General features: G+C 41.1%; 1 protein-coding gene across 1 annotated transcript; it reads left to right on the top strand.

The window, feature by feature from the left end:
- The first annotated feature begins 6108 nt into the window (after window positions 1–6108).
- On the top strand, window positions 6109–11454 carry LOC106565415 (protein canopy homolog 2). Its single transcript, XM_014132526.2, has 6 exons — window positions 6109–6272; window positions 6917–7022; window positions 7170–7285; window positions 7443–7640; window positions 7922–8018; window positions 10936–11454. The coding sequence occupies exons 2-6, from the start codon at window positions 6917–6919 to the stop codon at window positions 10977–10979; spliced, it is 561 nt and encodes a 186-aa protein (XP_013988001.1). The 5' UTR covers window positions 6109–6272; the 3' UTR covers window positions 10980–11454.
- Window positions 11455–12378: the final 924 nt, after the last annotated feature.

Here is a 12378-nt window from a genome sequence, read left to right as displayed (position 1 = left end):
CAAACTATCTAGGTCAAATAGGGGAGAGGCGTTGTGCCGCGAGGTGTTGCTTTATCTGTTTCTTGAAACCAGGTTTGCTGTTTATTTGAGCAATATGAGATGGAAGGAACTTCCATGAAATAAGGGCTCTACATAATACTGTACGTTATCTCGAATTTGTTCTGGATTTGGGGACTATGAAAAGACCCCTGGTGGCATGTCTGGTGGGATAAGTGTGTGTGTCAGAGCAGTGTGTAAGTTGACTATGCAAACAATTTGGGATTTTCAACACAATCTTTCTTATAAAAAGAAGAAGTGATGCAATCAGTCTCTCCTCAACTCTTAGCCAAGAGAGACTGGCATGTATAGTATTTATATCAGCCCTCTAATTAAAATTAAGAGCAAAATGTGCTGCTCTGTTCTGGGCCAGCTGCAGCTTAACTAGGTCTTTCCTTGCAGCACTGGACAACACGACTGGACAATAATCAAGATTAAACAAAACTAGAGCCTGCAGAACTTGCTTTTTGGAGTGTGGTGTCAAAAAAGCAGAGCATCTCTTTATTATGGCTAGACCTCTCCCCATCTTTGCAACCATTGAATCTATTTGTTTTCACCATGACAGTTTACAATCTAAGGTAACGCCAAGCAATTTAGTCTCCTCAACTTGTTCAAAGGTCACGCCATTCATTACCAGATTCAGCTGAGGTCTAGAACTTAGGCAATGATTTGTACCAAATACAATGCTCTTAGTTTTAGAGATGTTCAGGACCAGTTTATTACTGGTCACCCATTCCAAAAACAGACTGCAACTCTTTAAGGGTTTCATTTTTTTACATTTTAGTCATTTAGCAGACGCTCTTATCCAGAGCGACTTACAGTAGTGAATGCATACATTTCATACAATTTCATACATTTATTTACTATTTTAATATTTTTTCTGTGCTGGCCCCCCGTGGGAATCGAACCCACAACCCTGGCGTTGCAAACACCATACTCTACCAACTGAGCTACAGTTACAGCTACAGTGACTTCATTAGCTGTGGTTGCTGATGCGTATATGGTTGAATCATCAGCATACATGGACAGACATGCTTTGTTTAATGCCAGTGGCAGATCATTGGTAAAAAGAGAAAAAGAGTAGAGGGCCTAGAGAGCTGCCCAGCGGTACACCACACTTTACATGTTTGACATTGGAGACGCTTCCATTAAAGAAAACCCTTTGAGTTCTATTAGATAGATAGCTCTGAATCCACAATATCACAGGTTGAAAAGCCATAGCACTTAAGTTTTTTCAACAAAAGGTTATGGTCAATAATATCAAAGGCTGCACTGAAATCTAACAGTACAACTCCCACAATCTTCTTCTTATCAATTTCTTTCAACCAATCATCAGTCATTTGTGTCAATGCAGTACATGTTGAGTGCCCTTCTCTATAAGCATGCTGAAAGTCTGTTGTTAATTTGTTTACATAGGAATAGCATTGTATTTGGTCAAACACGATTTTTTCCAACAGTTTGCTAAGAGCTGGCAGCAAGCTTATAGGTCTGCTGTTAGAACCAGTAAAGGTCGCTTTACCACTATTGGGTAGCGGAATTACTTTGGCTTCCCTCCAGGCCTGAGGACAAAGACTTTCCTCTAGGCTCAGATACAAAAAATATTACAGATAGGAGTGGCTATAGAGTCAGCTACCATCCTGAGTAGCTTTCCATCTAAGTTGTCAATGCCAGGAGGTTTGTCATTACTGATCGTTAACAATCATTTTTCCACCTCTCCCACACTAACTTTACAAAATTCAGACTTGCACTGCTTTCCTTTCATTATATGTTTTTTTATGCATGAATAAAATTGCTCACTGTTTGTCGTGGGAATTTCCTGCCTAAGTTTGCCCACTTTGCCAATTAAATAATCATTAAAATAATTGGCAACATCAAATGGTTTTGTGATGAATAAGCCATCTGATTCGATGAAAGATGGAGTTGAATTTGTCTTTCTGCCCATAATTTCATTTAAAGTACTCCAAAAAAATGTCATCATTCTTTATATCATTGATCTTGGCATCATAATAAAGTTTCTTCTTCTTTTTGTGAGTTTAGTCACATAATTTCTCAATTTTCAGTAAGTAAGCCAGTCAGACGTGCAGCCAGACTTATTAGCCACTCCTTTTGCCCCATCTCTTTCAACCATACAGTTTTTCAATTCCTCATCAATCCATGGAGCCTTAACAGTTCTAACAGTCAGTTTCTTAGCAGGTGCATGTTTATCAATAATTGGAAGAAGCAATTTCATAAATTCATCAAGTGCAGTGTCTGGATGCTCCTCATTAATCACATCAGACCAACAAATATTTTTTACATCATCCACATAAGAGTCACAGCAAAATCTTTTGTATGATCTCTTATACACTATTTTAGGCCCAGCTGTTGGAACTTTGGCTTTCCTGGATAGAGCCACTATATTGTGATCACTGCATCCAATGGGTACAGATATAGCTTTAGAACAAAGTTCTACAGCATTAGTAAAATTGTGATTGATACATGTGGATGATCTTGTTCCTGTAATGTTTGTTAACCTGAACCAGATTACAGGCACTGGTTACAGTAAGATGCTTCCTCTTGAGCGGACAGCTTGATGAAAACCAGTCAATATTCAGGTCCCCAAGAAAGTAGACCTCTCTGTTTACATCATATACACTATCAAGCTACTGGATGGTCGACAGTTTACACCCTGTTGTAAATTAACGGAGAAGGAGACTTTCTTTCCACTTCCAGTAGTTACCCAAGGAATGTTCTTTGTCAACAGACTTTTTCCTGTCGAAACTCTAACACGTTAAAAAAAGTGAATACTGGAACAATATTTCTAACATAAGAACGTGGGGAATGGTCAGTGGGATGCTACAGAAAACTAATGTTATTTTGGTTTTTATTTTGTGATGTCATTAAAAATGGTATGGATGAAATACTGGAACTTGGAAAGTGTAAAGTGTAACCCCTTTATCTGTCAAGTTTCCATCCAATACGTTGTGCATATAATATGAACAATTATGAAAGTATTGTTGTTAAGATAGGAATGTGATTTTAGAAGTCATAAGAGATAACTTGCAATCATATACCTTTGCACAGTAAGTAGCCACACCCCGAGTGAGGTCAGAGAGCATGTCAGCCTGATGGAACCGTCCTTTTCGACCAGAGTGCATAAAAGGACTAGCTAAGAATTAAAATTTCAGACCAGAACATTGCCATGTTGCAGCTGTGCCTTCCATTCTTCTTGCTAACGTGCAATCATTGGAAAATAAAATTGATAACCTACTATTAAGATTATCCTACCAACGGGACATTAGATACTGTAACATCTTATGTTTCACAGAGACCTGACTGAACGAAGATACGGACAATATAGAGCTAGAGGGATTTTCCATGCACCGGCAGAACAGAGACGCTACCTCTGGTAAAACGAGGGGTGGGTGTGTGTGTCTTTTTGTCAATAACAGATGGTGTGAGATGTCTAATATTAAAGAAGTCTCGAGGTATTGCTCGCCTGAGGTAGAGTACCTTATGATAAGCTGCAGACCACATTACCTACCAAGAGAGTTCTCATCTGTATTATTCGTAGCCATCTAATTACCGCCAGAAAATGAAGCTGGCACTAAGACCGCTCTCAACCAACTCTATAAGACCATAAGCAAAGAAGAAAATGCTCACCCAGAAGCGGCTGTCAGAATGCTCAAGGAAGCAGGAGGGTTGAAGTCAGGCGCAGGAGACACAAGTCCGTGAACACTCGTCTTTAATAAACAATCCACACTTGCCAAAAACAGGTAGGGCAGGGCAAGGTAAAACAAATACCCATAAACAGCCCGAACACAGCGTAGGGACGCAGCCCAAAACACACTGCCACAAAACCCACAGGCAGAAGGGAAAAAACACCTGTTCCCCAGACGTACAACCTGACGAAAATAATCACGCACAAACACAGACATACCTTGCTAGACTAAATAACCCCCCCTACTAATAACTAAACCAAAACAGGTGCGTGCCTACCTAGACCTAACCAACAGAAAGTGAAACAAAAAGGATCGATGGCAGCTAGTAGACCGGCGACGACGACCGCCGAGCGCCGCCCGGTCGAGGAGGGGCGCCACCATCCGTCGGTGTCGGCGCTCCTAGTAGCCGGGGACTTTAATGCAGGCAAACGTAAATCAGTTTTACCAAATTTTTACCAGCATGTCACATGTGCAATCAGGGGAAAAGAATCAGCACATGTGGCAAATGTGGCAAATAAAGTTTGATTTGTTGTCTTTTGTCTCTCTTTAAGTGGTGTTGTGTTGTCTCTCTTGTGTGTTTTGTCTTATATTTATATATTTTTTATATTTTTATTTTTAAGCTCAGCCCCCGTCCCCGCAGGAGGCCTTTTGCCTTTTGGTAGGCCGTCATTGTAAATAAGAATTTGTTCTAAACTGAGTTGCCTAGTTAAATAAAGGTTAAATTAATTAATGAAAAAATTAAAATGGTAAAAACAACCTCTTCTATGGTGCCCCAAATTCCTAATGAGTTAATCTTTACATGATTAATAAGGTAACAATTAAACATAGCTAGTTGATTAAATAAATAACAGTCATCAGATTAATGAAAGTAAAGTCATGACGTCAGTGTATATTGCTAAGAATGTGAGAGTAGGGTGACTGACTCCCCTAGAAGGTCACAAATGCAGGCCACTAGCCCAAATAACAAATGCCCCAACCACAGTCCCAATAAGGGATAACTCCAGGGTATTTGCTTATTGGGCTAATACAGGTAGGCCCTGTTCAGAAGAAAACATAAACTATCCTCTCTTGGCACTTGTGTAGATATGAAACAACTTGATAGGTGTATGCAATAAGGTGAATGCACTTTGAAGTAAATCTCAGCTCTCTTAAGAGGGTGAATTGGCAAGACAAAAGATTTAAGTGCCTTTGAACGGGGAATGGTAGTAGGTGCCAGGTGTACTGGTTTGAGTGTGTCAAGAACTATAACGCTGCTGGGTTTTTCGTGCTCAACAGTTTCCCGTGTGTATGAAGAATGGTCCACCACCCAAAGGACATCCAGCAAACTTGACACAACTGTGGGAAGCATTAGAATTAGTGCAAAGAGGTTCAATGCAGATTGTCCAGGTCTTGCGGTCGGATACCAAGCAGTTGCCATACCAGGTGGTGATGCAGCCAGTCAAGATGCTCTCAATGCTGTATAACTATTCTAGGATCTGAGGGCCCATGACAAATCTTTTCAGCCTCCTGAGGGGGAAGAGGTGTTGTTGTACCTTCTTCACAACTGTGTTGGTGTGTGTGGACCATGTTAATTCCTTAGTGACGTGGACAACAAGGAACTTGAAGCTCCTGACCCGTTCCACTACAGCCCCGTCGATGGCCTTCCTTTTCCTGTAGTCCACGATCAGCTCCTTTGTATTGCTGACATTGAACATTGAAGGAGAGTTTGTTGTCCTGGCAGTCACTGACTTCTTCTCTATAGGCGGTCTCATCGTTGTCGGTGATCAGGCCTACCACCGTTGTGTCATCAGCAAACTTAATGATGGTGTTGGAGTCATGCACGGAAATGCAGTCGTGAGAGAACAGGGAGTACAAGAGGTTGCCTACCCTCGCCACCCTCCCAGTTGCAGAGAGAGGTGTTCAGTCCCAGGGTCCTGAGCTTAGTGATGAGCTTGGAGGGAACAATGTTGTTGAACGCTAAGCAGTTCAACATCATACTGTTGATGACATAGCAGTGAGCACTCACCAAAGTGCTCCTTCAGCAGTGGCTACTCAGATTTGATTTTGACAGAGAGGAAGAGGCAAAGCAGACCAATAAGATAGCCAATAAGCAACTAGGCAACTGGCAGTTCCAGCCTTTGAGACAATGGCAACATTGATAGGGCTGAGACAAGACCATCTCGTCATATACATTATCTTTGGTTTGACGGTCCAAATGCAAACAGGCAAAACGAAAGACAGCCATAGATCATTGCACATCAGCGATTTGAATGCAATCCACTTAATAGTCTAAATAAAACCCCTGTTTCACTAAATGTGATGTATATGACTTTTTACATTGAAGACCGTGGATATTTGCCATGAAATCAAGAAATCGAAGGTTATTCGCTCTCTGATGACATTTGGTTTGGGTCCTAATTGTCTCTGGCATAAACTCAGACAACTACCGGTATTATCCCGTTGCCTACGTCACCAGTTTTTACCGAATGCGATGGAACAGCGTGGAATGAAAATCTTCAAATCTTTCTAGCGGTGGCTGAAATTCACAAACAACAGGTCATTACTAATCATTGAACGTTGAATTGCATCTTTGTTACACGTTAGAAATTGTTCAGCGCAGTAGCATGTATGCATGTTCAGTGTGATTTTTACCATTCATTTATTTTGATTACATTACTTAACTAGCACAGAGTTTCTAAACCCAGAGGCGCAACATTGCGAGACTTCCGGAAATGGCCAAGTCAATGGGAGAAGTGTAATTAGTTCCCGTAGTTGTACCTTTTCTCGAAATCTAAAGGTACAACCTAGATTCGAGCCAAAGTCTTAAGTAGTTGAACATGTAATTACTGCTACCTCGTGAAAGTGATTAAAAGTTTTTAAATTTGTCAAACACCTTAATATCGCCTTTTGATTTGACTCCGTACACATGCGCAGTTTATCGCCTGTTTCTACGCATGAGCTTAGCTAGTCAACGTCGCCTACTAGTGTGATCGGGGATTTCTATTTATAGAAGCAGTTTTAGACGATCTTCATACTGTACTGTCTTTGGTTATAGTCCCTGAACATGGGGGAAAAATAGCTGTTCACTGAATTATGACAACTCATTGAGAAGGACTTGCATGTCTCCATAATGTTTACATGATTTTATTTAAGTATAATTTATATTTGCTGTGTTTTTCTTCCTCTCCAATTTTGCTTAGATGAAGATGTCTTATCCCTTGCAATCACTTGCTCGATGTGTGCTACTTGTTCTCCTTGTAAGCCACTGCCAAGGAGCCAGGCAGGGCCAGGATCTCAAATGTGGAGGTAAGTATTTGGACTTAATACCTATTTACACTAGATCCCATTTATTCTCATAATTTGATCCCAACAATCTTATTTTCTACATTGTGCATCCACTTTTGGTCCACATACCTTTATTGAGCAACCTAACATTTAGTTATTCTCCGTCAGCATGTAGGGCCATGGTGGATGAGATGGAGTGGGCGATATCCCAGGTGGATCCTAAGAAAATGATCCAGACAGGGTCTTTTAGAATCAACCCAGATGGTAGCCAGTCTATTCGAGAGGTAAGGGTACCTGATGGCTACCGGGTCCTACATTGGCCTTATTTTACACATTCAATGTTATGTATTTGTAGGATTCTACAGTTGATTAGTGTTTAATATTATCGGGTTATAATCGTTCTCTCTTTTTAAGCTCACCAACATTGTGTCCCCCCCCCAGGTTCCCTTCGCCCGCTCGGAAGGTAACCTCCTAGAGCTGATGGAGGAGGTGTGTGAGCAGATGAAGGATTACGGGGAACGTGTGGACCCCACCACCAGCAGGAAGACCTACGAAAGGGTCACGTCTCGGAATGGCAAATCCATGGACCTCTCAGAGGCTAAACTGGATTCCAGAGTCACATCCAGCCTGAAATATGCTGTGGGTAGCTTTTTCATTTTCACATGTTGGGGGGTAGGGACTAGAGATGATGACACGCTATAGCTCATCAGTGTGACATTCTAGAACCTATAGTGAATGATAATAGCAACAATGACTGCAGTTGATTGCAACTTTCACCTAAACATACCAATGCAGTGAAGGGGAAACTTTCCATATGTTTGTATTGTGGATTGCAAGCCAATGGCTCCAAGCTCTTGCAACTCAGGGAAATGTGCCCACTACATCTTATTAAACCATTATCTCCTCCACCTTACCCCCAGTGTGAGACCATCGTTGAACAACATGAAGATGAGGTCATCGAATTCTTTGCACATGAAACGGACAACGTCAAAGACAAACTCTGCAGCAAGAGAACAGGTATGCCACTTTATTACATGATATTGACCACGAGATTACTGCTCAATCCCAATACCCCCCCCCAGCCCTCCCCCTCAGTGGGGGAGTGGCACATTTGAACGGAGCAACTAGTTGTAGGGAGAGCTGAATAGCCCTAGGGATTGGAACATTTCTACGTCACTTAGATCAGAATTTGCCAGCGGATAGCCTACAACGCAATTCATTGGTGAAGAGCCTTGTTTTTGAAAATGCCTGTACTGGCGGCAGTAATAGCGTTCCCTATTTCTCATGCAACAAATATGTACATCCATATGAGCAACAAATGAGAACAGCAAAACAATGTGGCTGTAATGTACCCATCCTCTGGCTGCGGTTCAATGTGGAGCTCAATTGACATTGAAATTACTAAAACTAAATCAAAACTGTGTAAAAATGATAATACACTTAAGCAATAAGGCCTGAGGTGTGGTATATGGCTGTTGTAGTTTGGTAACAACTTAAACATTAGTAAACATATTTGATCAAATAAGCCTCACTTAGCAAATAAGCATTCACCTTTTTTTACAATATTTATTGGCATTTTTTTAAAACAATTTTTAACAATCATCAAAATATGACACAGATAATGCGCAGTTATTCCTTCCACCTACACAAAACACCATGCTACAGGGGGTCACATCGTGCAAAACCCTTCCCTTCAACACATGAACACCCTCCTTCCTCCCCTCTACCGGTAGTAGCTTCAATGATTAACAACAAAAAAGAAACAGAATGACATTCACATTCAATGCTAGAAAATAAATTACTCAACGCAAAAACAAATACATGAATGAAGAAAATGAGGCAGCTAAGGTGACGACTCTAGAAACTGCTGAAAGTCACTCCAGGCATCAGTAAATTCAAAGGGTTTATTATGTAAATTGTACATCGTTTTTTTTCAGATGGAATATAGGAAGTTAGTTCGTTTAGCCACATCTGTTTGTTTGGCGAAGTGTCACTCTTCCATATAAAAGCTGTGCACTTATTGCCTGCAATGACTGCCAATTTAATGAATCTGGTTTTGCTACCAATATTAACTGGTAGAACAGTGTCATCTCTAAGAACAATAAGGGAAAGATCTTATTGTAGAGTCATATTAGTGACCTGTGATAAGATCTGAATGTTTTATTTTACCTTTATTTAACTAGGCAAGTCAGTTAAGAACAATTTCTTATTTTCAATGACGGCCTAGGACTGACGGCCTTGGACTGCCTTGTTCAGGGGCAGAACGACAGATTTGTACCTTGTCAGCTCGGGGATTCGAACTTGCAACCTTTTGGTTACTAGTACAACGCTCTAACCACTAGGCTACGCTATGATGTCTTTCCAATAATTGCTTAGTTCAGGGCAGGACAAAAACATATGCATAAGGGTGCCCACCCCCATTTTACATCTTGGGCAAAATGGTGAATATTTAGAATTGGTCTTATACAGTCTCTCTGGTGTAAAGTAGACCCTATGTAAAAGATTGAATTGCATCAACTTGTGCCTTGTGTTAAATGAAAGACGCTGAGCATCTAAAAAGGGATTTCCCCATTTCTCATCCTCAACAATGAGACCAAGGTCATCATGCCACTTCATTCAAGTCTTCAGAGCTTCATTGTTCTCCAACAGAGCTTAAAGACTAGAGTACATGTAAGAAATTAAACCTTTTACCCCTTTCCTCTCCAGCCACAGTTTCAGTTATAGGTTTACTCATGGGCTGAATCCTACCTCCCTGCTGAGTGGCAATATAGTGCCTAACTTGTTGGTACTTGAAGAAATGAGTTTGAGGTAACTGAAAATTAGATGCCAGTTGTTGAAAGGATAGTAGTTCACCTTCTCTATATAGATTACCAAATGTTTTCATTCCTTTGTTGAACCAAGAAATGTAATACCATCTCGCAGGGCATTGGGTAAGATGGGGTTATTATAGAAAGGTGGTTGTTTACAGACTTCAAACCATATTTTAAAGTGTTTTTAATGAAAGGGTTTGAGATCCTTTCCACAGAAATAACGAAACCTTCCTATTAAGTTGTTTGAAAAAACTTTGGGAATAGGAAAGGGGAAGGTTTGAAAAAGGTACAAGATTTCTGGTTTGAGGTAAAGCAAAATGTCATCAGCATACAGCGAGACTAGATGGTCACGCCCACCTGTACGAACACCATAGATAGTGGGTGGTGGAGATCTAAAACCTTCTGCTAGTGGCTCTATAGTGTGGTGGTTAATTTCTTTACTATCAAATGAGGAGAGACACTTATCACACAAGTCAGAGTTATACTTAAACTAAATCTTTATCAAATTATCCATTAAAGATACCAACCCAAAACCTACGTATGTCTACATATGGGTAGTTTAAATTGTATCTAATTATATTCCCAGTATTACTTTATGAAATCTCTAGTAATTGATTATACACACATAGAATGTATCATTCACAGAATCCATATAAAACGTAAGGAATTCTTAGGTACTCACAACAACCATTCAATTTGCTTTTTCAAGGACTCTCCACAGCTACTAAGCAGCTCTCCAAACATACTTCCAGCAGAAAAAAAACCCAAACATTTTGTTTCCCGGACAATGACCATGGTATCCTCAACGGTTTTCTCTGAGTACCACTTGGTAGGAAGTTAGCAACTCTATTTGCTTTGTTTGGGGGGCCAACTAGAGGACTGAAAAGGTACCACGCCTTGCTTAAAGTTGAATTGGGACACCACTCCCACTCCATATGGCTCACCAGGTCGTGTAAAACTGAGGGGGGGTGCTAAGGGGGCGCATTGGGATTGAGCCTAGGGACTACACAACCTACTACTGGGGATGCAGCTCTTACCAAATTGTGTTTGCTGTAACGAGTTGTAATACAATGTGAAAAGTGTAAAAATCAATACCAAAGTAACTCATTGTTTTTTCTCTGCAGACCTTTGCGACCATGCTCTGCAAATCCCTCATGATGAGCTATAATTCCGTCGTGCACTGGACGCAGCTCAGCTATACGCACATCTAACTTCCACTGCGTTACAATGGGGACGGGGACTATCCGGAGTAGCTCCAGCACCAGGTGCTTAGGGATGAGGGGAGGAGAGGATTGTACGACCAATAGAACAATCTTGTAATGTGTATTACTGCAATGAAGTGCTGTTTGTCTTACACACAGCTGTAGTAACAACAAATCACGCTGGATGATTTCACGAGTTTTAACTCACGCTTACTCTTGAAGCAGAATGGTGAATAAAATTCTCGAACAATAGTTAGATACTGTAATTGTCCAACAGTTGCTGATCTTGTTATGCTTGTTGCTTTGATTCATTGTATTCTGTGAATGGAAAGGTTCGATTACACTTTCTTAAGCAACTCCAATTCATTTTCTATTTTGTGTAATCATCTTGTCACTGTCATCTGTTTTTCATACTTTGATGGAAATATATTTCTACAACAATCTGGAGTCATTGTTTTCAAATCAAATGTTATTTCTCACGTGCAGAATACAAGAGGGGTGCCGAATACAAGACCTTACAGTGAAATACCTACAAAAAAAGTAAAATAAAAGTAACTAAATTAAAGAGCAGCAGTAAAATAACAATAGCGAGGCTATATACATGGGGTACTGGTAGAGAGTCAATGTGCGGGGGCACCGCTTAGTTGAGGTAATATGTAAGTAGTGTTATTAAAGTGACTGCATAGATAATAACAGTAGCAGCAGCGTAAAAGAGGTGGGGGGGCAATGCAAATAGTCTGGGTAGCCATTTGATTAGACATTCAGGAGTCTTAAGGCTTGGGGGTGGAAGCTGTTTAGAAACCTCTTGGACCTAGACTTGGCGCTCCGGTACCGCTTGCTATGCGTTAGCATAGAGAACACTGATTAGTCAGTCTGTTTGACAATTTTTAGGGCTTTCCTCTGACACCACCTAGTTTAGAGGTCCTGGATGGCAGGAAGCTTGGCCCCAGTGATGTACTACCCTCTGTAGTGCCTTGCGGTCGGAGGCCCATCAGTTGCCATACCAGGCAGTGATGCAACCAGTCAGGATGCTCTCGACGGTGCAGCTCTAGAACCTTTTGAGGATCTGAGGACCCATGCCAAATCTTTTCAGTCTCCTGAGGGGGTAATAGGTTTTGTCGTGGCCTCTTCACAACTGTCTTGATGTACTTAGACCATGTTAGTTTGTTGGTGATGTGGACGCCAAGGAACTTGAAACTCTCAACCTGCTCCACTACAGCCCTGTCGATGAGAATGGGGGCGTGCTTGATCCTCCTTTTCCTGTAGTCCACAATCATCTCCTTTTGTCTTGATCACGTTGAGGGAGAGGTTATTGTCCTTGCACCACACGGTCCGGTCTCTGACCTTCCTATAGGCTGTCTTGTC

This window comes from Salmo salar, chromosome ssa12 (assembly GCF_905237065.1).
Source record: "Salmo salar chromosome ssa12, Ssal_v3.1, whole genome shotgun sequence".
Classification (NCBI taxonomy): Eukaryota; Metazoa; Chordata; class Actinopteri; order Salmoniformes; family Salmonidae; genus Salmo; species Salmo salar.
The sequence above is the reverse complement of the archived record's forward strand: the minus strand, read 5'-3'. Positions and strand labels throughout refer to the sequence as shown.

Bases quoted from the DNA above. Each gene is read 5' to 3' on its own strand.
- LOC106565415 (XM_014132526.2), top strand. From the start codon at position 6,917: ATGAAGATGTCTTATCCCTTGCAATCACTTGCTCGATGTGTGCTACTT. The intron at 7,023-7,169 runs GTAAGTATTTGG...ATTCTCCGTCAG, and splicing joins CCAGGATCTCAAATGTGGAG to CATGTAGGGCCATGGTGGAT. The intron at 7,641-7,921 runs GTGGGTAGCTTT...CCTTACCCCCAG, and splicing joins CATCCAGCCTGAAATATGCT to TGTGAGACCATCGTTGAACA.